Below are 27,331 nucleotides of genomic sequence, written 5' to 3' on the forward strand. Positions count from 1 at the left end.
CAAAGTCTGAACAAACCACTGTGATGTCTTTATGTAATAAAAAAAGGAAATTTTGTATATTTGCTTTTAAGTTTATATTTTAATTGCAGGAAAGAAAAATCTGAAGGGCACTCACATAAAACTCAGAGTCTAATATAAAGCTGTTACAGGCCACTAAATTTTACCAATATGATAACTCCGGGATAACTTATATGTAATGAGATTTTCTTAAAATAGAGCTAAATAGGTTATAATTTGCCATTTTTAAAGGTAACAAGGTAAAATGGTCTCAAGGTGAAGCAAGGGAAATCTATGTACACATAAAGAAGAATTACGTATTATTAAATACTGAGTTGTTGAACTAATTTGAGGGTATATCCATTTATTGAAGAAATATTTTTAGTGTTTACTGTGCAGCAGAGAATGCTCTAGGTGTTAAGATGGAGTGATGAACAAAACAGACCAGATTCTTGCCTTCATGAATTGTGGAGACAGGTTACTTTAGATTGGTCAGAACATGGTACAAAACAGAGTAAGTAGAAGGAATATTGACTTTGGTGTCATTCTCTATTCCAGGTATGGTAGGTGGTTTTCATGTAATGTATCAGCTCTCTAGACCCTTCCTGTAGCCCTATATTGAGAAGAATTATATGCCACATCCTAGCTAGCTAGTGGGGAAAGAGGGCTGTGATTGTACAGTAATGATCGCTGCTAAGGATGGAATGAGAATGGTGGCTTGTGTACTTTGGAATCAGGCCTTGGTTCAAGCCCTGCCTCTGGCACTTAACTAAACAAGGAAACTTTAGGAGAGTTATTTAAGTACTATGAACTTGTCCCCTCTTCTGTAAATACAAGGAGAATTGACAGAATTATTGTGAAAGTTAAAAATTCCAGAAGGTACTCATTATTATTTCTCCCCATCTTTTTTTCTTACCGTAGTTTTCTTATATATACAATGAGGATATCACTCCTGGCCTTGTCTATTATTGTGAGGGCTAAATAAGTGAAATAAATGTGTGAAACTACTTTAATAGAGTTTATAATGTGATATTACTGTATATTATATCTGGAAATGGAAAATTATTAGGCTCTTGGGCAGCTGAGGGAATGGAAGAACTCATGAATTCTTCCAGAAGTGAGAAGTCATGGATCCCCACATTAGCAACCCAACATTAACATAATTTAGCTACTCTTTGTTATTAGCCACTAGCTAACCTGCTGCTTTTAACCTCATTTCTTCTTTATATTCCCCAGAGAGTCTGGATTGGTCCACGTGAGCGTTGTCAGAATTTTCACACCTAGCCACATTTCAGTAGTTGGTTGACTGGCCTGTTGAGTCTTGCTGCCTTTGGGTCTGGTGTTTGCTAGTGCTTGTTTTGACAGGAGCTGTTCTGGCCTATACTTGCTTCCTTTGCAGGGATTGTGGGGAAGGAGTTTCCCTCAGAAGGTGCTCTTGATCACTATAGGCACTAAACTGACCTGTCCTAAGAAAATGCAATGATTATTTAAAGGGGTTGGAGGAAATTAGGATAGATTTTATGGTGGGAGGTGGCCTTTGAGATTTCTTAAACTATGGATAATTATTTTCTCCTTCCAGTTTTTCTTTCAATAAGTAACTGGTGATTTGAATTACTTCTTAGAATTGATTGAAAAATTCATTATTTCTTGAAGTAGATGCCAGCTGATGGATCAAATTCTTTTTAGATTTTAGTGCTCCAAAGAAAACTCAATAAGCTTTGAGTCCTTAGTAAATCAGCTGGTAAATTATTCTTGATAAACCAAGATTTCACCAATCTTTTAGAGGTAACTTTGTGAATTTTTTTTTCCTAATGTAAATCCTACTTAGTTCTTCCAGCTTCTCCCATGTGTCATTATTGAAGTTTGTCAACAATTTCTTAAAACTATTTGACCATAGCCAACTAGTATTAGAAGTACTGCTAATATTTATAATATATACTCAGTATATTTGTCTAACGAGATTTAATTCTTTTTCTTCCAGGTAATTTATCCTCAACATTCCAAACTTACTGATAAAGAAGTAAGTAAAAATATTGCTCCATATAGTCTGCTATTCTATTTCTCTTTGTTTTTATTGGTGTGTGTGTGTCAGCATATATAGCTTTTGTTTTCTTTTTCAGAAAACCAATATTTGCTATTTGTCTTTTCCAGATTCAAATTCAGGTAACTATTTTTCATGTGGCATTTTTTTTGAATTTTATACTAAGAATATGATCATACTATTAATATGCAAAAGTGGATTGAAATAGAGTATTAGAATGCAAACTCCGTTTCAGCCTAACAAGTCAGTGATGTGATTCTTAGTTTTATGATGCCAGTCATGTCTTTTTTATTTTAGTTGGCTCAACTTTTAAAATAAGTGTTAGGTTGTAATAAGGTAAAACATCAAGGAGCAATAAACTGTTGAAGTAGTGAAGAGATCGAAAACCGGCAACATTGGTATGTCTAGGGATTTATAGAAAGTAGCTTACTTTTAGTTCAAGATTTGGAAGCTTACCCAAGAACTCTGTGAAAGCGGTAAGTTAAAAAAAAAAAAAAAACCCACACACAGGGTGAATCTAGTTATGAAGCACGGCCATCAATTACTTGTAATAGTTTGTGTCTGTTAATATAAGTAAAGCATGTGGAATAGTGTGTGGCGTATTGAAAACACCACATAAGTGGTGCAAACTATTATTATTTTAAGCTTGGTTTTGCTGGCCTTTTTCAAACTTGCCCTTTGTGTGGTCCTAATTGTTCAAATCTTTCAGGTTACCTCTTATGTTTCGCTTTCAAAACAGCTTTTCAGGCTTCTAGTGACCAGAACATTTCACATCTTAGACCACACACAGTTAGAACCCTATGAAGCAAAGGCACTCCTTTTCCCTTTTTTTGTCGTTATTTCTAATATCCTGTTAACTTAGTTTAGTTAATCTAAAAGGGGAGATTTGACATTTTAATTTTTGAAAGTATTTTCTCCTTTCCTTATAAATGCTTCCAGGGTTCTTTGCTGTACATTTGCAACTCAGCTTTCAGGAATTATGTAAAAAAGAAATGGTATCTTGTTTTTTTTTTTTAAAAAAAAAAAAAAGCCTTTGAGAAATCCCAGCAGGAGTTTTATTCTAACTTGGAATTATTGGAATCTCTTAATATGTTTGCCTATTATTGAAATAATGACAGAGAAGTCCTATAGGATCTTCCGTCATTTCCTTACAAAGTCTACCCATGCAGTTCTGAGTGTAGTGAGTGTTGGATTGGACTTTCAGGACTCAGGGCAATCTGAGTTATAGGCTATAGGCATTACAAAATGAACTGACGTTATGTGATTGGAGTCACAGGTGTATTCCACTGCACACCCTTCTCTTTAAGATCACAGCTGGGTTTCATGGCTCTCTTTTTTACCTCTCTGCATGATCTTCAAGGCTAAGAAGCTAATTCCATGGTGTTTGAATAGCCTTTTTTATTTTTAGTTTTGTAGTCAGTGTCTTCCTATGTCCCTTTCTTATTAGAAGTTAGACTCAAGTGTAAACCCATGTAAATCAGAATTTGTTCAATATTTTAGGCACTTGAGTGGTGTACAGATGTTTTATAATGCCTTTCTTACGAGTTGCACATCAGATGAAGTAGGGTTTGTTTTATTTAAAGTATGGTTGATGTTTAGAAGTAACATGGACAAAAGGTCTTAAAAACAGACACCTTGGGATCCCTGGGTGGCGCAGCGGTTTGGCGCCTGCCTTTGGCCCAGGGTGCGATCCTGGAGACCCGGGATTGAATCCCACATCGGGCTCCCGGTGCTTGGAGCCTGCTTCTCCTTCTGCCTGTGTCTCTGCCTCTCTCTCTCTCTCTCTCCGTGTGACTATCATGAATAAATAAATTAAAAAAAAAAAACAAACAAACAGACACCTTGCCATCTTAGAAGATGATTTTTTTTTTTTTTAAGATTTTATTTACTCATGAGAAACAGGAGAGAGAGGGAGGCAGAGACACAGGCAGAGGGAGAAGCAGGCTCCATGCAGGGAGCCTGACACGGGACTCGATCCCGGGTCCCCAGGATCACGCCCTGGGCCGAAGGCGGTGCTAAACCGCTGAGCCACCCAGGCTACCCTTTAGAAGATGAACATTAATCTAGACAGCAATAGGCTGTGAGTTTTATATGTATTTGAGAGTACTAGTCTCAGTTGTGATTATCCAGCCAATTTGTTTCACTTATATGTTTATAAAATGCATGTTGGGATTCCTGGGCCAACTTTGAAGTGGATTTAATTTTTTCCCAAAATAGCTTTTATTGTTATGTAAGGAAATCCAGGCACAGTAGAGCAATCTTTAGGAAAGAATCATAGTCTAAGTTTTGTTTCCATGGTGCACACTTAAAGTAAAAATGGTTTTTCGTAATTATGGCCAGTTTAGGTGAAGTTTACATGTCTTAAGAGGTTTCTAGAAATGATTGATGTTTAAAAACATTAGTCAAAAACTTTTCAAGTTAAAATTAGAAAAATAGTGAATCTATTACTTGGGCACTTCCTGAGTCTCCTGTATTATGTCTTCTTAAAAAACCTTCTCATTGTACAATATAAAACATATACAAGGTCTAGAAATAGAATATTGCCAGTGCCTTACAAGCCCCCTCCTGTCCCCTCCTAAGCACTGTTTTCCATCCTCCTCCAAGTGCAACCACAATCCTGATTCTTAGAGTGATTGTCTTGCCTTTCTTTATACTTTTATCACCCAACTATGCATCTCTAAACAATATAGTTTAGTTTTGCCTACCTTAAAAGGAAAAAAAAAAAAAAAGAAAACAACACTACATAATCGATTTAAACAGGATATGTTCTTTTGTATTTGACTTCTTTTTCTTATTATTATGTTTGTGAGTCAACATTACATACAAACAGTTTAAAATTTTTTTAATTACGTGGGAAAAATGGAAAGGAAAAAATAGTAAAGAGACCTAGAGTTAAGATGTGTGTTTTGCTGGTGGCTTTGCCTCTAACCAGCAAAGATGGCTTTGGACAAGTCACTTAAACTTTCAGGATCTCCTGTTTCTATGCTAAAACAGAATAGAATGAGTTTAAATAGTTAACAAGACTTTTTTAGCTCTAACATTTGGTGAATCTGGATGAAGAAATGTTATACTATGCTATTCTTAATTACTTTCATTTTTGTTTTCATTAGGTTGTCTTGGAGATACCCAGTTTTGTTTTAGGTTTCGACAATCTTCTGGGAGAAGGGTGTCACTGCATTGTCTCCTGGATCATTATGACAAAGATTTACCAGTTTACTTAAAGGTTGGAAAAGTAGTAATAGAAAAATGTCCATGTGAGAGAAAACTTTAGAACTCAGCTACCTCTTATGGCATTCAGAAGGATTTTGCTTTTGTGTTATTACTGTATTTTACTGCTAAATTTCGTGAGTCTATTTCATAAGGATTCAGCATGTGTGACAGTAAGAGACTTTATAAAGTTACAGTTCTTAAAACACATAGTACGGTTATGATCTATAGAAATTGATTACAATGTTGAGGTAATTTTCTTCCATTTGTGTTAACTCTTTGTTTAGTTCTGGAGTTAGGGTGGTACTATACCAATAAATGTCACTCAGAGTTGAAGATTCCCTACTTTACAATAGAATTGTAGTTGTCTCTTTTTTATTTTTTTAATAAGCTTTTTTTACAGTTATTATTTATTAAAGGCAATTTTAATAATTTAGGTGATTTCAGAGTGTAACTTTCTGTTTGGTATTCCACATTTCCATCCCTTAACTTGTGAGGAACATTTCCATCTGGATGTCCTATCAGCACGTCCAATATGACATTATTTGCCTGAAATCAGCATTAATAGTTCACCTCCCTGGGTTGCACTAATGACAGGAACTCTTTCCCAGTTAGCAAAGACAATATCTTCGACTCATAGCCATCTACTCCTTTCCATGATCTTTTGATATTGCTATTAACATATTCTTTCAACTGTTAATAATAGCTACTAATTATTGAAGCTTGTTATGTTCTAGGCACTGTATTAATAAGTGCGTGTTATTGATCCTCCTTACAGTGTTCTGAGAGAGTTCCTTTTGCAAATGAGGAAATTGATGGCTGTTGAGGATAAGAAATTTGCCCAAAGACATCCCATCTTTTATGTTTTTTTTTTCAATGTAATATATATTACACAGTGCTGCTAACTAAAGTATACATGCGTATTACATAAAAATATAAAGTGACTATTTATTGCTTAATGAGTAAAGAGCTAATGATAGTTAACTATTTCCTTATCTTTACTTTTTGGGCCTTCCAAAATAAGACCTTTACCTTTCCAATTTTTAACTTTATCTCCTTTTATATACATGTGGCATATTTTAGCCAAACTGAATTATGTGCTTTTTTCCTGAGGTAGCTTGTATTTTTCTGTCTGCATATTTTTGCTCAAATCTGAACTGTCTTTGTCTCTGTTTAAATCATATCCATCTTTCAATGCCCAATTTGAAAATAGCTTCCTCTATGAAATCTTTACTGATCCCCAGATAGAGGTAATCTCTTTCCTCTTGGCCTCCTTGTGACACTTTGTACTTTCTACATAGAACCCGCTTTGAGCTTTGTTTTTATCCCTCTTTAGATTATAGAATTAATAACCTCAAGTTAATTAATAACTAATTAATAAGTAAGAGTTACTTTCAAGTTATTTTTGATAAACATTTTAGTGTTTCATTTTTATTAGGTAAAAATAGAACTGGCTTTGTAAGATTCAGATTGGCAATTTAACTCCTTTTCTCTATCTTTTGAAATTTTACATTAGGATACTTCATTTTATTAAGACTGACCCCTAACTCAATTATAGGTACAATTTAAAAATATACATATAGCATTGGGGAAAACATAGAATTTGATTGTTTCCTGACTTCTACTAACTGGTATGAATAAGCTGAGTAACTAGCTCTTTGTGTATAAATCATATTTCAGTTCAGGTTTATAAAGCAGTGTTATGTTAATATTAAAGGATAGCAATATGTATTTTTTTGTCATTTCTTTCATAGAAGGATCCTGCTTATTTTTATGGATATGTGTATTTCCGACAAGTTCGAGATAAAAGTCTAAAAAGAGGCTACTTCCAGAAGGTAAATTTTGTATATACTAAGGAAAAATATTTTTATATTACGGCTAGAAAAATGGAAACTGTGAGGATGAATGGTCTTTAAAGTCTTTGATATTTTATCTTTAAACATATTACAACTTACTTTTTTTTTAAATTATAGACACCTGTCCCTAGATTTTAAAATAGTATTGAATTTTGCTTTTCTGCTATCTCTGTGCTAAATTCCTGATGGTAAATTATGGATACTATATGAAACTGTCAAAAGCCAAAAGAATCTGCTTAATTTTCACATTTTGGGGGGATCCCTGGGTGGCTCAGCAGTTTAGCACCTACCTTTGGCCCAGGGCGTGATCCTGGGGTCCTGGGATTGAGTCCCGTGTCGGGATCCCAGCATGGAGCCTGCTTCTCCCTCCTCCTGTGTCTCTGCCTCTCTCTCTCTCTCTATGTCTATCATAAATAAATAAATCTTTTTTTTTTAATTTTTATTTATTTATTTATGATAGTCACAGAGAGAGAGAGAGAGGGAGAGGCAGGCTCCATGCACCGGGAGCCCGACGTGGGATTCGATCCCGGGTCTCCAGGATCGCGCCCTGGGCCAAAGGCAGGCGCCAAACCACTGCGCCACCCAAGGATCCCATAAATAAATAAATCTTAAAAAAATTTTTTTCTCACATTTTGGAATGAGAGAAAGAATAAACAGATGATTGTAGTATTGTTACAGCTAATAACAACCTGCAGTATCTTTTTTAAACTGCTAAGAGTTGGGATGCCTGGGTGGCTCAGTGGTTGAGCATCTGCCTTTGGCTCCGGGCGTGATCCCAGGGTCCCAGGATCAAGTCCCACATCGGGCTTCTTGCATGGAGCCTGCTTCTCCCTCTGCCTGTGTCTCTCATGAATAAATAAATAAAATCTTTTAAAAATAAAAATAAAAAATAAACTGCTGAGAGTCAGTAAATACACCTCAGCAACATCTTAGTCATTACTATTTCCACTCTAAACGTACAATTATTTTATTTTCTTAAAAAAAGTTGGGTGCACCTGGCTGGCTCAGTCAGAAGAGTATGCGACTCCTGATCTTGGGGTTATTAGTTTAAGCCCATGTTTCGTATAGAGATTACATAAATAAATAAATAAATAAATAAATAAATAAATAAATAAATAAATAAATAAATAAATAAATAAATAAATAAATAAATAAATAAATAAATAAATAAATAAATAAATAAATAAATAAATAAATAAATAAATAAATAAATAAATAAATAAATAAATAAATAAATAAATAAATAAATAAATAAATAAATAAATAAATAAATAAATAAATAAATAAACCTTAAAAAAATTTCCAACCACCAGTTTAAAAAATAAAAAATTGGTTCTGATTTAATCCCAGCTAACTGGGACACACTTTTACCTTTTGTAACTAGAATGTGCATTGACTACTACTTGATATTGGATGGAAAAGTAAAAAGGAGTTTTCAAGAAAAATAGATTTAAAAGAATGGCATAATTCATGTCTGAAATGATCCAACTATAGAGTCACAATTTTTTTTAAGATTTTACTTATTTATTTATTTGAGAGAGAAAGCACACTGTGGCGGAGAAGCAGAGGGAGAAAGACAAGCAGACTCCATGCTGAGCACAGACCCTGATGTGGGCTTGATCCCAGGACCCTGAGATCACAATCTGAGCTGAAATCAGGAGTCAGTGCTTAACCCACTGAGCCACCTGGGCACCCCAAGTCTCAATTTCTAAGTATATGGCTGTAACTGTTGAAAACTAAAATAGAACAATCATAGGTCTTAGTTTGAAAAAAAGCATAACAGTTTGCTCTTTCAGTATTAGGAAGAGTTCATCTAGCTAATTCTTAATACTGCTTTGCTAATGAAAATAGTAGTGAGGCTTTGGAAATTATCCATGACATTTGTCTGTTAGGAAATTCTTTTTCCTGAAGAGCAGGAGAATCTGTGAATGTGTCCTTATGCTCTTAAGGTTTGGTACTAGGTTAAACTTTTTACATTCTGCGACTATAGTTTTATGTAGTTTTTCTTTTAACCATCCACTGCAAAAGCTTTATTTCAAAATCCACACTTTTTGCTGATTTTAGCTTGCTAGTAATTGAGTATGTAAGAAATGACAAGTTTAAATTACAATCATTAGGAAAATTAAAAAAAAAAAACAACTATGTTTCTTTTTTCTCTCCAGTCCTTGGTTTTGATCAGCAAACTACCTTATATTCATTTTTTTCATACTGTGCTCAAACAAATAGCACCAGAGTATTTTGAAAAGAGTGAACCTTATTTGGAAGCAGGTAAGTTAAACATTGTATGAGTTAGATACCTTTATGAAGGAGTTTAAAGAATTTTGCTAGAAATGGCTGATAATTATAAAGTTGGCTTTCTAAAAAAATTAGTTAAGAATTTTAAGGGCTATATGGTAGAAGAGAGAGATGTACAAAACTATTCTGCACCTTTACCTAACAACACCCAAGACCATATCTGTTATTGTCTCCTTTTGCAACAGAGATGATGCCTATTTATTAGGATAATAATAAATATGGAGTTGACAGTTTTGCTTCTTAGAATACTGTTTAAACGGAAATCTTTATGTTCCTCAATACAGAGACCTCTATCAGGTGGTATGCTTTTGTAGTTAATTTTGTTAGAGAATAGGAAAACTCTCTTTTTTAAACCTATTGTTTTTTTTTTGCTTTTAAAAAATTTATAAACCAATTCATATCCTAGAACACAGGTATATTTCTGGTATATGTAAGATATTTTCACTACTTTTCTTTTACCTTTTTTTTTTTCTTTTACCTTTTATCCTCCACCTTCCAAGGAAGGAAGTGGAAAGTGGAGTTCTATGGAAAGTGGAGTTCTAATTTCTAATGTTCCATTTTTCATATTTTAATATTTGAACTTATAATAAGGAAATGTTTTATTTTTCAGCTTGTAATGATGTTGATCGATGGCCTGCCCCAGTGCCAGGGAAGACATTACATCTGCCTATTATGGGGGTTGTAATGAAGGTAATACCTTTTATTTCATTTGTCTCTTTTTCTGAGGAACTCTAGGAAGTTTATAGATGAGTTTTGCTTTTTAACTTCCTAATGATGTTCAGTACTATTACTGCTTTCATTTGTATGTGAGGAGTAAAGTGATACCATAGTCCATTCTGTTGCAGAGTCATTAGTCACATAACTCCAGGGGCCATCTGTCCCATTTCATCCTGTAGAGTTTACATGGAGGTATCATTCTTATATAATACATGTGAATGTAAATGCCACCATGCCACCTTCTAGGGGTACCTGGGTGGCTCAGTGGTTGAACACCTGTCTTTGGCTCAGGTTGTCCTGGGATTGAGTCCCGCATCAGGCTCCCTGCGGGGAGCCTGCTTCTCCCTCTGCCTATGTGTCTGCCTCTCCCTCTGGTCTCTCATGAATAAATAAATACAATCTTTAAAAAAAAAAAAAAAAAAGTCACCTTCTAGACTTCTGCAACTCCATGGCCCTCCAGAGATGGGTGGCATTGCAGAATACTTGTCGAATTGAGTATAAATTAGTAAAAATGAAAATAAATTAGGAAAGCCGTGGTTCTTAGTTTTAAATGATCTTCTTGATGTATAGTGTTAGACCAGACATGTCTATCCCAGGGTATTGTGCTCTATTCACTTTTGCTTTCTTTTTCTTTTTTTCTTTTTTTCCCAATGAATTTACATTTTGCTCTAGGCTTTGTATGAATGTTCTCTAAGTGCTCTTGCAATTCATTTTCAAGTTGGACTTATTTTTGGCAATGCTCTGTTTTTAGATGTACTCACTTCTGTAGGATGTGTTCTGTTTTTTCCCTGGGAGATCATCAAAAGTAGTACTCATAGCTCTAGGTTGAGAGTTCTCATGATTTCCTGTTAGATTTATCCCATAGTTGGGCAAGCTTGAGAGGGTGTGTTTGGGTGTGTGTATATTAATGAAGCAAAGATTGGAACAATAAACAAGAAGCAGTATGAAGCTGATGCCCTTTTTCTGTTTTTCAGCACATTTGCTTCTCAGCGAGTTAGTGATTTCCATGTGTCTGGGAATATGGAGATCTCAGTTCACTTAACTTTCTGCTGTGACTAAAGATAAATAGGACTGTAGTTTTTAAGTCTGATATAAATACTTTGTTTTTATGGCTTTTTAGGCATTGCTGAGTGTACTTTTTTAGTGGTTAAGAGAGTTTATGATCCCTCATTGTAATGGGACTCACAAATTATATAAAGGACATTCTTCTCTTTTATATCCAAAGTTAATTTCTTCTCTTTCTCTTTAAGGTACGGATTCCCACATGTCATGACAAGCCTGGGACAACTCAAATAGCGCAGTTAACTCAGCAGGTAGTGTGGTACTGTAGCAGAGTAATCTAGCATATATAGTCTCCTTAACCGAATTCTTAAACTAGCAAATGCAGAGTTTCTTGAGTTTATGATATATTTCTGAATATTACTGAAATACTCCATTAAATAATTTTGTAATGAATTGATAATAAACTTTCTAATGTTTCTCAGATTGTTTTTCTTGTTATCTGGTAGATACTAGAGAACTCAGAATATATACTGTTACAGTGAGGTCTAGGGGAAAATACAAAAACCCTCTTAGAAGAGTAGTCAACAGACTTGTTTGTAGGAAACTCAGTCAAAGGATTCTGTAGTTATGATTGTCTTTCATTTCCCCCAAAGCTACATCTGTTCATGGGTGGGGCTGAAGTTTTTATTTGAAATGTTTCAGCTGGTGTATTAGCACTCCCATTGTTTGAAGCGAATTAAAATGGAAAACAGTGGGAAAACTAATTTTGCCTGTTATATGTATCAACTAGTGTTACGATAGTATTTCATGCAGTTGTGAATTAATCTGACATCTGATTATTGGATTAGTACTTTATCCAAGGAATCTTTCATCTTTGATCTTCTACTGTGTTAGGGGAGATTGCTAAGACCCCTTTTCTTTGTAGCTGTTCCTGGAGGAAGGGAATCAAAAGATAGGGCAACATGGCTTATTGATCACAAGATAGATCTTTTCAGAATCAATTACTGTCAATTTTAGTGACATCTTTTTTACTCTTTCTTTTTTATCTCAGGCAGACACACATATATCTGTTATTTTACCTACTGTTCATGAGGTGGATCTTTTCAGGTAAATTTTATTAACTCCCTTTTCTCTTTTACTTTGTGATATTGTTTTGAATTTCTTTAGAAAATGAATATTTTCTTACATATGGAAAAAACTGGAAGGAAGATAGGTAAAAAAAACAAAACAAAACACTGGAAGAAAATACGCATTATATTTCACATATTATAAATCAGTGGTTCATCCCTGACTGTAATTATGAGCTTTGATAGGGAAATCTGGATATAGATTGGGTATTACATGGTAGAAACAAATTATTTTTTGTTTGGTTTGGTGTGAGAATGGTATTGTAATGATGTAAGAAAATGGACTTACTTTTTAGAGATGCATTTTTAAGTATTTTGAGATGAAATGCCATGCAGTTTGTATTTTATTTTAAAATACTTCGATGAGAAGTGCCTTGCTAGCTCAGTCAGTAGAGCCTGAGACTCTAAAAATACTTCAGTAAGAAAAAAAAACTAATAAAGTAAAAATGGTAAGATATTGTTAACTCTAGACATATAAATGAGGGTTCTTACACTACTGTCTTTATTTTTCTGTATGTTTGAGACTTTTCATGATGCAAAATTTAAAAAAGGGAAAGAGAATCTAACACTTATAAAAGGAAAAAGTACTGGTGCCTGTGCTTTGCCCAGACCAGCTGAAGAGAAATCATTGATGCTCAAGTTCCAGCTCCTAGGCAGTTCTGCTGTGTACTCCAGCTTGAGAAACCATTGCTGTTGCTGAGCAGTTCTTTTTTTTTTTTTTTAATATTTTTATTTATTTATGATAGTCACACAGAGAGAGAGAGAGAGAGAGGCAGAGACACAGGCAGAGGGAGAAGCAGGCTCCATGCACCGGGAGCCCGACGTGGGACTCGATCCCAGGTCTCCAGGATCGCGCCCTGGGCCAAAGGCAGGCGCTAAACCGCTGCGCCACCCAGGGATCCCCTGCTGAGCAGTTCCTAAATAGTAATACATGTAATTGAGAGTCATGTAAAAGATTTAGAATGGGTTCTCGGGTTTGGTTTTTTTGTGTGTATAGACTTTTGTGGATGTGTGACCTTTAAACTGCATGGACTGCTTCAGAGAGTGGTTAGTTTTATATGCTTGATTGGTTTTATACACTTGGTCCTAGCACAGCTCTGTAATCCCACTTCTAGGAATTTACCCCAATAAATATGAAAGCACATATCCACACAAAGACCTGTATGCAAATATTTATAGCAGCTCTATTGATACCAGCCTAAAACTGGAAACAATGCAAATGTCCATAACTTGGTAAATGGATAAACAAATTGTGATTATGCATGTACGTGGAATACTACTTAGCAATTAAAAAAAAAGAGTGCACCTTGATACAGTCTGCAGTGTAGGGGACTCTCAGAAGCATCATGCTTACTGAAAGGAGCCAGATATTAAAGAGCTACTTACTGAATGATTCCATTTACATGATATTCTAGAAAAGGGAAAGGCATCAAATCAGTGGTTGCCTAGGAGTGGGGGAGGGAAATCAACTACAAAGGGGACAAGGGAAGCTTTGGAGTGATGGAAGTGTTCTATATCTTTATTAAATGTGAATTTTACTGTATGTAAATTATAAATCTTATTTTAAAAATTGGTTTTCTTTTAAAAATTAAATATTGTAAAAAAATTTTTAAAAATAAAAATTAAAAATTAAATATTGTAGCATTCTTAGAATGAAAAGAGGGAGTGTCCCCCAAATAAAGGAATAATATCACAGGAAAAATATACTAAGAAGGATGCATACTATTTTACTTTTTTTTTTCTTTTTTACTATTTTACTTTTTTAAAAAAGATTTTATTTATTTGAGAGAGAGAGAGAGCACGAGCTGGGGGAGGGGCAGAGGGAGAAGCAGACTCCTTGCTGAGCAGGGAGCCAGATGTGGGGCTCTATCCAAAGGCAAATGCTTAACAGACTGAGCCACCCAGGTGCCCCCCCCTCTTGTTTTAGAGAGAGAGAGAGAGAGCACCTGCACACAAGCAGGTGGGAGGGGGCAAAGGGAGAGGAAGAGAGAATCCTAAGCAAGCTTCATGCATGTCACAGAGCCCCACGTGGGGCTCAGTCTCATGACCCTGAGATCATGACCTGAGCTGAAACCAAGAGTCAGTCCCTTTAACTATCTGAGCTATTCAGGCACCCCTACCATTTATACTTTTGATACTTAGGAATAAATTAAAGAATTGGCATAAGTTAACAAAGTTTGGTTACTAGACATGTTTTCTTTTGAACTGCTGGGTACAAATCTAAATGCTTTTCAGTTTATTATCAGTTGTCTTTGCTTTTCTGGTAATTATTCCTACCACTGACACTTTTTATTAGCTTGTATCTTTTCTTCTGATTATGAATGACATGTTCTTGTTTTTAAAGTAGGACAAGTGAAGGGCACCTGGATGGCTCAGTCGGGCAAGCCTCCTGCTCAGGTCATGACCTCAAGGTTGTGAGGTGGAGCCAGATATCTGGCACCATGCTCAGTAAGGAGTCTGCTTGAGATTCTCTTTCTCTCTCCTGCCCCTCCCCCTACTCTAGGTAGGACACTCTCTCTCTCTCTCTCTCTTAAATAAATAAAATCTCAAAAAAAAGTTGAGTGAGTTTGTTGTTTTTTCATTGTTGCTCAGAAGGTGAGAAAACTAGAAGTCAAACATGATAGGCTTACACAGAGATAGTGCTGTGCTGAGCATTTAATATCTGACACTCAGATGTGTCCTTCATTCAGGACAACAGTCTTTGTTTTGTATGTAGAGAACTTACATTGTAGGTTTATTCATGTGAATAAGTGTTTATCACTCATATTGAAGGTGATATTTTTATACCAAGAGTAATAAGCTTGAGAGCAAAGGACTGAGACCTGGAAAGGTGTTTGAAGCGGAGTGGCAGAAATGCAGTTGAATGTAGGGATCTATCTCCTTTGTGCTGGGTCAAGTCTTGCTAATGCAGCCATCAAAATTGGGAAATTAACATTGATAAATTAATACCATTAATTCAGATGTCACCAGTTGTCACAACACTATCTAGTTCAGAATTACCTATTGTACTTACTTGTCATGCCTCTGCAGTTTCTCTCTCTCTCATTCTGGAATAGATCCTCAATCTTTCTTTCATACACTTGAGCATCTTGTGTATTACAGGACAGTTATTTTACAGGAAATCCCTCAATTTAGATTTGTTTGTGATTTACTCAAATTAGATTCAAGCTCTGTGTCTTTGGCAAGGAGATAACTTGCTTCATTACTGATGATGTTTACTTTGTGATATTCTCCAAGCTTCTTAATTGATAAACTATTTGTTTTCCTTCTTGTGATTATTTTGTATAGGGCACTTTGTGTTATCTGTGGGTAACTGTGTTACCCTTATACTTGAGGCTTAAAAGAACAAATATTACTTAATATAGCTTCTGAGGGTTAGGAATCTGGGGACAGCTTCACTAGATGGTTCTAGCTCTAGATCTCTTATGTAGTTACAGTCAAGATATCAGCCAGGATTCTAGTCAGTTGGACAAATGGGGCATGAGGGTCTCGGCTGGAGGATCTATTTCCCTTAAAGGCTTACTTACTTGGCTTCTGGCTGGAGGTCACAGTTCCTTGTGGCTGCTAGCAGGAGGCCTCATTTCTAGCCATGTGGACCTGGCCATAGGGCAGCTTGAATGTTCTCACAGTATTCAGAATGATCTGAGACCAGGCTAAAGCCAATATGTCTTTTATGACCCAACCTTCAAAGTTGTGTACGGTCTTCATTCAGTTCATTACAGGTAAGCCATTAATTGAGCCCACAGCTAAGAAAGGGAGAATTAGGCTTCATTTTTAAAGGAGGTATCAAAGAATTTTTAGAAATATTTTAAAACATCATACTGTGTATATCCATATGGACTGTTGGTTTCCTGGTTTTTCAATAGGTTATTAAAGTCCATTATTCTCATTTGATTTTTCAGTTGTCCTCAACTTGGCTAGTAAGACCTGTCTCACTTCAAATGGCCTCTATTTTTTTTTTTTTTATTCTTGTCATTCTTTAAACACTTCCTTGCTTTCTTGTGTAAGATGTTCCAGGCTAATCTGTTCTTTTTTAATTAAAAAAATTGATATATAATTCACAGACCATAATATTCACTCTTTCAAAAATATAGAGTTCAGTGGTTTTTACTATATTCCCAAAGTTGTGCATCACTACTATCTAGTTCTAGAACATTTGATCACTTCAAAAAGTAATCCTGTTCCTAGTGGCAATTATTTCCCATTTCTTCTTTCCCCCCAGCCCCTGGAAATCACTAATCTACTTTTGATTTCTATAGATTTGCCTATTCTGGCCAAACCATATAAATAGAATAATAAAATCTGTGGCTTTTTGCATCTTTCTTTTACTTAGCATATCATTTTTGTGGTTTATCCATGCAGTAGCAATGAATTGTTTGTTCATTTTATGATGTTCCATTGTGTGGATATACCATATTTTGTTTATTCATTAATTCACTGAGGGACATTCAGATGGTTTTTACTTTTTAGCAATTATGTGTAATGCTACTATGAACATTTGTGTATAAGCCTTTGTATGGACATATGTTTTCAGTCCTTTTGGGTTCCAAGATTATCTTGTATTTTTTTCCTCCCTAGCTCTGGATTCAGCCATTTCTCTACTTTTTTTTTTAGTGGAGAATAGGATTCAGAAGCCAAGATCTGGGTACTAGTTTTACTCATTGCTATTGGGATATCACTGATTTTAGGCCCTCCCAGTGGACAGAGCTAGGGGATACATATTATATATATAGGGGATATATATATATTTGTAAAGGGGTGCATACATACATGCTGATATATAATATATATATATACATTTTTGAATATATATATATATAAAAGATTTTATTTATTCAGGAGAGACACAGTGAGAGAGAGAGAGAGAGGCAGAGACACAGGCAGAGGGAGAAGCAGGCTCCACACAGGAAGCCTGATGTGGGACTCGATCCCGGGACTCCAAGGATCACACCCTGGGCCAAAGGCAGGCGCCAAACCGCTGAGCCACCCAAGGATCACCTATATTTATTTTTATATCTATCTATATTGAAAACCATAAAGTCACACCACTACCCCCAATTCCAATCCTACAAGACAGGATTCATTCTAGTGTTCTCCCTTTCTGTATTTGTATTTCTTTTCCCTTTCTGAGGAACTACCTCTTATTATCCTTAATTTATTTATTTGATTGGTCCTTGTTAGTAACCAATCTGTCATCTCTGCTTAAACCCTCTCCTCTGTGCTAATGATTTTCTTACCCTTTTTAGGCTCTGACACTCCATACCCAGCTGCCCTTCTTCGTGGATTACCTTCTTTAACCTTCCCAGTCTCTACGCATGCCAGATTGACCCCCATGTGGTTATTCTCCTACCCCATTTAGGCTTCTATGTTGTACATAGGCCCTCTCTTCATATGGATGCCATCCTCACCTTTCTTGTGCTCTGGCTGCCCAATAGGAATGCCCTCCCTATCTTACTGTGCTTCTACACCTCTTTCCAGGCCTCTCCATGTGAACACCCTATTTCCCCTGCTCTTATGTCCCACCATGGGCAACATCAGCACACTTCTGATACCCTATACCAGTATGCTCCTCCAGGCCTCTCACACTTCTTGGTCTCTGTCACCCCAAATCAGATTACCTCCACACATGTACACCTTCTTCACCACATTTGGGTTCCAAAAGCCCCACAGGAAGCCACCTCCTCCATGTGAATATCTCCCTCATCTCACATAGGCCCTCTCACCCTCCTCTGAACCAACATGTCTTCCTTTCCTTCCTGGCAGAGGTACCTACCATGCACATGTTCTGCTTTAGGATCAAATTGTTTAGGAAAGAAAGAGGAAGAAGAGCTCCCTTGCTTTATCCTTGAACTGTTTATTATTTTGTTTTTGTTCGTTTCTTTTTTTCCTACTTCCTTCACATTTTTTCTTGCCTTTGAATAGTTAAAATTAACTTTCCCTAATTTCCATTTCACAAATATGTTTTATATTTTTGCACTTAAGCATTCTTCCTTCCTTCCTTCTCTTTGTGTATGTGTTTTCAACTAGGTAGATTGGTTATGATTTTTATAAGTAGATATTTTCTAATCTACTAGGAAACATCATTACCCTAATAGGAGGAAATTACTAAGTAAGTATGTTACCAAATGTCTGAGGCTAAGTAGTGTACCAGAGTTGTGTCCTGATAGGCTTCCATCTAATTCCAGGGCTCCTATAAAAATAAGGAACATTTTTGTAAGGGAAGGATATGCCCAGGAAATCATTCTATTGTTTAGCATTAGAACTTCCCCTTGTGATTTGTTTTCATCATTTTTTAATATGAAACTAGTAGCTTTTATTTTTAAAAATTTTAAAAGATTTTTATTTATTTATTTGAAAAAGAGGGGGGTGGAAAGCACAAGCATGGGGAGGAGCAGAGGGAAAAGGACAAGCAGACTCCCCGCTGAGCTGAGAGCCCAATGTGGGACTAGATCCCAGGACCTGGAGATCATGACCTGAGCCTAAGTCAGATGCTTAACCCATTGAGCCACCCAGATGCCCTGAAAGCATTAGCTTTTTTTTTTTTTTTAAGATTTTATTTATTTATTCATGAGAGACACAGAGAGATGCAGAGACACAGATAGGCAGAGGGAGAAGCAGGCTCCATACCTGGAGCCCGACGCGGGACTCAGTCCCAGGTCTCCAAGATCACACCCTGGGCCGAAGGTAGCACCAAACTGCTGAGCCACCCAGGCTGCCCAGCATTAGCTTTTATTTATTTATTTTTATTTTTTAAAGATTTTATTTATCCATTCATTCATGAAAGACACAGAGAGAGAGAGAAGCAGAGACACAGACAGACAGAGAAGCAGGCCCCATGCTGGGAGCCTGATGTGGGACTCGGTCCTGGGTCTCCAGGATCATGCCCTGGGCCAAAAGCAGGCACCAAACCGCTGAGCCACCCAGGGATCTCCAGCATTAGCTTTTAAAATAAGTACATTCTGTGAACATCCTTTGGAAAATTAATTTTTCTTGTTTTCTTCAAAATATTCAGAATAGAAATGCAAATGAAAGAGAGCAATATTATGAAATAGGTCTACATATGGTACAATTTAATTATTTTATATGCTTTTATTATTTGTTAGCCATTTGTGTGTCAATATATTGCATTTGATTTTCTAAAAATTGGAATGAGTCAAATTGGTATGTTTTTATGTGGATAAAAGGGACTTATGCATTACTGTATTCTAAATGAATTTGTATATCACAACAAGGTATAAATAGCTGGAAGGATTTATATCAATATGAAATTTTTAGAACTATTACCTAAGAATTAAAAGAAAAAACAATTGGATAAATAACACTTTTACTGTATAAATATCTTTCAGATGTTTCTGCCCAGTTTTCCTTCATAGTCAGATGCTTTGGGAGCTGGTTCTGTTGGGGGAGCCCCTTGTGGTCATGGCACCATCACCATCAGAGTCATCAGAGACTGTATTGGCACTTGTTAAGTGAGTATATTTGGTTCTTGATGGTGATAGTTGCATTTTCCCACCTGTGATATGTTTGCACACTGATTGCGTTGATCCACACAACTGCCTGCCTTGTTAGAAGGCTATGCTCATGATTGTACTGTTTCATGGATGAGAAAATTAATTCAGGCTCCATGAGGGCTGGAACCAGGTTCCAGTAAACATTCATTCACTTAGACAGTAACATTCATTCACTTAGACAACATTCATTCACTTAGTAAACATTCATTCACTTAGACAAAGCTGGCACCTGACAAATATTAGTTGCGTGAATAGTCAGTGTCTAGTAAAAGATGTATTAACTGGGGAATGAGAATGCCAGAGTTTTACCCCATCTTCAGCCCCAAGTCTAGTGTTTTTTTCAACACACTATTCCACATTATTACACATTTCCACTGTCTTTCTGGTTTTCTAAAATGAATTTGCTGTTTACTGAAATAAATTATTACATTGTTAAGTATACTGAGTGTATTGATGTTTTATAGTTATTGAGTAGGGCCTTTAATTTTTGTGCCCTTTGTTTTAAATATTCTTCTTGCTCCACAGCTGTATTTCTCCATTAAAGTACTTCAGTGACTTCCGACCTTATTTCACTATTCATGACAGTGAATTCAAAGAATATACTACTCGTACTCAAGCCCCGTGAGTAAACAAAATAACTTTTATTGACCAAGTATTACCTGTATAATATAACCAAATTATGTTAAAATTAAATCTTGAGCTTATTGGCACCTTGATTTTATAAAGGAAGGTTTTAGGAGCTGCTTATAATACTTCTACATTTCAGCTGTCAATCTTATTTCTTTGAATAGTTTTATTAGTGGAAGCTGTATTATCATTAATAGCCATCTGACTATACTTTGAGTTCTGTTTTCTTGCCTTACTTCAGGGCCTCTTACAGCATCAGTTATCTCTTCTTGCTCTATAACTTCCCTTTCCTTCTTCCTCTTCTTCCTCTTCGTTGAATTAGCATGGAAACATGAAAATTCTTCCCAGTATGTCAAAGGGGAAAAATTATCTTATCATTTCTCTCTTAGCTTCTGCTCTATTGCTCACCTTTTTTTTCGTAACTAAATTTCTAGAATAACAACAAAAATCTCCATTTACTGTCTCTACCTCTTGGTTTTCTGGTTGCTTCTCAGTGTGCTGGTTGATTTCTCTAGTTAAGTCATTCTTGCATAGTCATCAAGACCCTCTTCCTGCCCAACCCCATGAGCACATTCTGCCCTATTTTTCCTGCCTTCCCTTTCTTACGACATTTAAGCTGTTGAGCTTGAAAGCATTTTTTAATCCTTGACACCAGTCTCACCTGGCTCTCTGGTGAGGCATCTCAGTCTCCTGTGCAGATCTCTCTGTCTCTGCCAGCACCTTAAATGTTGGTGTTCTCAGTGCTGTGTTCTGGGATCTGATTTCAGACTGATAATTCTTTCTGAGGAATCTTATCTATATCCACTGCCTCTGTTAACACCCATATACTGATGACTGAAATTTATCTGCCTAGCCCACATCTTTGCAAGGTGCAGACCTATGTCCAGAGCTTTGTTGTTGTTTTTTACCACTTTACCACCTGGACATCTTAATGGCACTTGAACTAAATGTATAAAACTGAATTCCTTCTGTCTCCTTGTTTTCTTCCCTAAACCCATGCTGCTTTTCATGAATGGTACTACTTTTCACTTAGTTATCAAAAACTTTAAGTTTTCATAAATTTCTCCTTCTTAATATGCCCCACATCAAGTTTTACCAAATTCCATCAATTCAACAGCATTAAATCTCTCTCATAGTAATATTTGTTATCTGCTTCCCAAAAGTCTCTTCCTGCTCTTACTATTTCCAGTCTTTGTCATATCTGCTGTTGCATTCTCCCAAACCCCATCTCCTCTTTGTTTCTTTTTTTTAATAAATTTATTTTTTATTGGTGTTCAATTTACCAACATACAGAATAACACCCAGTGCTCATCCCGTCAAGTGCCCCCCCTCAGTGCCCGTCACCCATTCACCCCCACCTCCCACCCTCCTCCCCTTCCACCACCCCTAGTTCGTTTCCCAGAGTTAGGAGTCTTTATGTTCTGTCTCCCTTTCTGATATTTCCCACACATTTCTTCTCCCTTCCCTTCTATTCCCTTTCACTATTATTTATATTCCCCAAATGAATGAGAACATATAATGTTTGTCCTTCTCCGATTGACTTACTTCACTCAGCATAATACCCTCCAGTTCCATCCACGTTGAAGCAAATGGTGGGTATTTGTTGTTTCTAATGGCTGAGTAATATTCCATTGTATACATAAACCACATCTTCTTTATCCATTCATCTTTCGATGGACACCAAGGCTCCTTCCACAGTTTGGTTATTGTGGGCACCCCAATGTTTATAGCAGCAATGTCCACAATACCCTTCTCCTCTTTGTAGAGCATCTTCCAGATTTCCCCTAGAGTGATCTTCCTACATTTTCATTCATGTGGCATCCTTCCATTTGATTCTCTAGTACCTTCCATTTGGCTATAAGATATTTTTTTTATTTTATTTTTTTAAAGATTTTATTTATTTATTCATGAGAGACACAGAGAGAAAGAGAGAGGCAGAGACACAGGCAGAGGGAGAAGCAGGCTCCATGCAGGGAACCTGACGTGGGACTCCATCCTGGGTCTCCAGGGTCACACCCTGGGCTGAAGGTGGCGCTAAACCGCTAAGCCACCCGGGCTGCCCATGCCTATAAGATTTTTAAACTTCTTAGCGTATTAACTTGGTACTTAATAATCTGGCCAGCATCTGCCCATCTACTTTCATTTCTGACTGTTTATCATTCTCGGTTTATGCTGTAGGAATGCTGAGCTATTTGTAGTTCTTCAAGCACACCATGATCTCATTTCATTGATTTGCTCATACTATTTGTTCTCCTGCATCACCTTTAACTCCCATACCCACTTGGAAAGAATTTCTATTCATCTTTCATATCTTTGCACAAATGTCCTCTCTTTGGTGAAGCTGTCTTTGTTTTTCGATTTTTTTATGTTAGGGAGAGAACATGTGCACACATGGTGGGGGCAGGTGGCGGGAGGGACAGAGGGAGAGGGAGAGTGAATCTTCAAGCAGACTCTACTGAGTGTGGAACCCTATGTGGGGCTCAGTCTTAGGACCCCAAGATCATGACCCTGAGATCATGACCTGAGCTGAACTGAAGAGTTGGATGCTTAACAGACTGAGCGACCCTGGCACCCCTGGTAAAGCTGTCTTTGAATACCCTGATAGACATCGTTTCTCCTTTGTAATTATCGTATGTTATATACCACCTTCTCTATTTTCTGCTTTGTGGCATTGTAATCGGGTATGTATGCTTTTCGTTCTATATGCTCGTAGAAAGACCATGTCTTTTCATCTTCACTTGCCTGGTCCTAAACATGATGCCTGGCAGACAGTTGATACGTAATGCATTGAGTGAGGGAAGAGATGATCTATTGTTCAGTCTAAAGAAATTATAAATTATTCTTCACTGGAACATATGTCTTCTTCTCACTTTGTTTCTGTTTTGTTTTATGCAGGCCTTCAGTCATATTAGGAGTAACCAACCCTTTTTTTGCAAAAACACTCCAGCACTGGCCACACATTATTCGAATAGGAGACCTTAAACCTGCAGGTAAAATATAAACTCAGTGTTCTGTTTTTAGTATGTGAATTGGCTGAGCAGATTTATTTCTTCCCCTTTGTTTTCATCTCTTAATTACTTTTTAATTATGTTAATGGAAAGCTTTTTTGGAGGCGATCTGAATAAGGGCCTTTGGAGAAGAGCATAACTTCCCACTAAAATATACAGATTCTTTTATGTGTAACCCATCATGTCCTCCTAGTAAAAAATGTACATCTAATATTCTAGTGTTATAAACATGAAATGAATTACAACAACGAAGCCTCAAAATTTGAGCAACTTTTAGTATATGTATAAGCCCAATTAAATGGGAATTTCCAACACTGCTTGAATAAAACCTTGTAGAAGCTTGAATTATTGAACTTGGCACAAAATTCTCTGCTAGGTCTCAAATAAGTATTATACATTTCTCTGGCAATTGTATTAAGAAATGGTCAAAGGTTGTGCTTTCCTTGAAGAAGAGATAAATAGTATTTGGCCTATCGTAACTGTTGTATTATGAATGTATGTATGTATGAATGTATTTAAATGAGTAAAATAATTCAGAGATTAGAAGCTTTGTTAACTTGATGATAATTTAATGGTCTCTCTGACATTCCTCACTGGACAGTCATGGGTTGTTTATTGAAATAGTGAGACTTGAGATATTGAAAATATTTTTAAACAACTTTATGGTATGTTACTTTTAAAGACTTTTTTTGGAGGACGCCTTGGTGGCTCAGCAGTTAGGCATCTGCCTTTGGCTCAGGGCATGATCCTGGTCCCAGGATTGAATCCTGCATCGGACTCCCCGTTGGGAGCTTGCTTCTCCCTCTGTGTCTCTGCTTCTCTCTGTGTGTCTCTCAGGAATAAATAAATAAATAAAATCTTTAAAAAAATAGTTCTTTTGGGGCACCTGAGTGGCTCAGTTGGTTAATTGTCTGCCTTCACGTCAGGTAATGATCCCAGGCTCCTGGGATGAAGCCCCACATCAGGCTCTGTGCTCAGCAGGGAGCCTACTTCTCCCTCTCCTTCTTCCCTTCCTGCCGGCTTGTGTATGCTCTTTCTCTCTAAATAAATAAAATCTTAAAAAAAAAAAAAGACTTCTTTTGGTGTACATAGATATATTTAAAATATTATTTAATATTTATGAGATATTCTTTCCAGTATATACATAAATCTACATAGATATGTTAGACTGAAGCAATAACTGTTTAAATTCTATTATTTACAAACACTAGACTCAATCTTATACTGAAATCCTTAAAAGTCTTAAAAAATAGAGGAAGGAGCAGATAACTTCACTTTGGCTGTCAGATCTGTGTGTTCTTAAAACAGCCTCTTTAGCCTCAAATTCTTTGCTAGATGAGTTCCTGACTCATGGCATTCTGTAAATGTCATAGTCACCTGCCATTTCACTGGTATCCTCTCTCTATGATTTAGTGATAATTTAGAATACAGCAGTCACCAGAGTCTTAGCTATAAGAAGATATGGAACATTTTTTAGAATCTTAATTTAATATTGACATTTATTTTCATAGTTTTGTCCTCTTAATCTAGACTAAAAGCATCTGAGTCGGATCCAGGCTCAGTGAGGAGTCTGTCAGATTCACTCCCTTTGTCCTTCCCCCTGCTCACATATACATACACTTTTTCTTTCCTTCTCTAAAATAGATAAATAAAAATCTAAAAAAAAAAATTCTAGAAACTTGGGTATTTCTGGACTTTGCTCTTCTCCCAGTCTGTCCCCAAAGCTTCATGGCTTTCTCTCCTCCACAGAGTTCCAGGGGCTCCCTGTCTTCCCTGTTCGTTCCTTGCCGCACACGTCTTGCTTCATTCAGGTTCTGTATCTACCCAGGAGCAGTACTCCACAATGCTTCTATTTTATCCTCTGGGCTTTTCTCTTTCACTTCAAGCTCCTTTGTGCAACACAGCAGACCTGCTCATGAGTCCTGTCTATCTGTAGTTCAGGCCTGTAGCTGTGGCTTACGTTATCACCACCTCGTGTCAGAGAATGTGTTAAATGCAGATTTGATCCTGTCAGCTCAGTCTCCCCATCCACTGCCTGCCATGCTCATGCTTCTGATCTCTCAGTCACCTTGGATGTTAGACATCTTTATAGTTCCTCTTGATTTGACCTTTGAGTACTTCTGTAGCTTTATCTCTTGCCTGTCTTAACATACTCTTCATTCCTGCCTCTGTAGTATAGTGGATAAGAGTGATGGCTCAGGAGTTAGACTGCCTCATTCCATATCGTGGTTCAACCATGTTATCTGTGTGTCCTTGGACAAGTTTTTCCTCTAGAGCCAACAACCTATCTGAATGGGATATTGGCCAATCAGAGTGGATGATGATGCAGGAAAGAGCCAGTGCTGGTGCATACCAGGTCAGTTTTATCCATGCCTTAGTTTCTTCATCTGTGAGATGGACTTGATAAAACCTGCTTCTTAGAGAAGATTAAATGCAATCATTCATGCAGTAGTCTTAGATCAGGACTGGCACAAATAAGGATGGAGTATGTGGTGGTAGTACTATCCTTACCATTATGTATAACTCTTTAGGCAACATGCTGTTAATGCTTCTGGACTCAACTCTACCTCAAACATCTTTTTCTCCCTGGATAACTTTTTATTTCTCTTATAAGACTGCTTACATATCACTTCCTTTAGGAAACCTCAATAATTTTTTCACTCCTCTTTGGCCAAGACACTCTTTTGTGTTTCTATAGGATCTTGTTTATCCCAGCAGATATCCTTCCAAATTGTCATATATCTCAATTTGTCTTACTTTGCCTTTAGATTGTGAGCTATTTGATACCAGGAACTAGTTTTTATCTCCAGTATCTTGCATTTATTAACATTTACTGAATCAATGGGAAAAAAATCAGTCTATTTGTACCTGATATCGACTTATTTAATAGTGTCTGTTTAAAGTTATTATTGAGACGATTAATAAAATTAGGATATCATTTTTATTATTCTGCAGCTTTTCTGTAAGATTGAAAGTACTTCAAAGTAGAGTTTTACCATAGTACATACTTCTAAAATTTTTTAACAAGATTATAAGTGAAAATTCTGTGTTCCTGCAGAACCACCCCCAGAGAAAACTGTAGTTAGCATTTAAATTTAAACAAAAATATGTTGTCAATTTAGAGCCTTGAATTAGATAAGCTCTAGATTGTTTTTCACTTCTTAGGTCCACTTTGTCCTCCCTCTCCCTGCCTAAGAGTAAGGAAAAAAAGTAGTGTGTTAATGATCCTTTTAAGTGCTTGTCTTGGGGCATTTTTCTCCTAATTAGAGAGTTGTTTAGATTGTAGCTTCTCTTGACCCGAAGACCAGAACACAGCATATGCTGCTTGGGAGGCCTATCCCTTTATGGCTCAGGTCTGTGGTTGTGACATACACTGTCACCACCTGGTGGCAGTGTAAGTTTCTACAATGCGGGAACAGACAGGGAGGTATCAGAAAACTTTTGAATACTATAGGAGTTGCTTGCAATTCCATTTACTCTTCAAGGGTATTTTATTAATATTAGGCACATAGATTTTTCAATTTCATGTATTTGGCACAAATATTTTAAATTATAAATTGAGTGACAAAAGGAAAAGTTTTAAGTAATGGATATTAATGAAAGATCAAATACCCATTTTATATAATTTATATACATTTTTTCCGTAATGCTATAATAATCCAGCATTCCCTTTATCCAGTTTTAAAGTATCAGGAATAAACTCTTGAATATTATTTGATATTAAGAAGAATACTTTAGGGGCGCCTGGGTGGCTCAGTCAGTTAAGCATTTGACTCTTAATTTCAGCTAAGGTCGTGATCTCAGGGTCGTGAGATCGAGCCCTGCATTGGGCTCTGGCGCTGAGTGTGGAGCCTGCTTGAGATTCTCTCTCTCCCCTTCTGCACCTTCCCCTGCTTTCACTTGCTTTCTCTCTCTCTCTCTCTTTCTCTAGTAAATAAATAAA

At 36.5% G+C, this 27,331-nt stretch overlaps 1 protein-coding gene across 6 annotated transcripts in view; it reads left to right on the plus strand.

Moving 5' to 3' along the window:
- The window catches only part of DENND6A (DENN domain containing 6A), a 49,512-nt gene that overhangs the window by 11,935 nt on the left and 10,246 nt on the right, over positions 1-27,331 (plus strand). For 4 of the 6 annotated variants that reach the window (XM_072785751.1, XM_072785755.1, XM_072785754.1 and 1 more), the window contains 11 exons: positions 1,979-2,017; positions 2,118-2,160; positions 5,149-5,261; positions 7,000-7,080; positions 9,264-9,369; positions 10,007-10,086; positions 11,364-11,426; positions 12,167-12,222; positions 19,589-19,711; positions 20,279-20,374; positions 23,276-23,370. In XM_072785751.1, coding sequence (XP_072641852.1) covers positions 1,979-2,017; positions 2,118-2,160; positions 5,149-5,261; positions 7,000-7,080; positions 9,264-9,369; positions 10,007-10,086; positions 11,364-11,426; positions 12,167-12,222; positions 19,589-19,711; positions 20,279-20,374; positions 23,276-23,370 — 895 coding nt within the window. The remainder of the gene's footprint in view (positions 1-1,978; positions 2,018-2,117; positions 2,161-5,148; positions 5,262-6,999; positions 7,081-9,263; positions 9,370-10,006; positions 10,087-11,363; positions 11,427-12,166; positions 12,223-19,588; positions 19,712-20,278; positions 20,375-23,275; positions 23,371-27,331) is intronic. The other 2 variants (XM_072785752.1, XM_072785756.1) reach the window with 2 other exon arrangements.

This window comes from Canis lupus, chromosome 19 (genome assembly GCF_048164855.1).
Source record: "Canis lupus baileyi chromosome 19, mCanLup2.hap1, whole genome shotgun sequence".
In the NCBI taxonomy this organism is placed as follows: domain Eukaryota; kingdom Metazoa; phylum Chordata; class Mammalia; order Carnivora; family Canidae; genus Canis; species Canis lupus.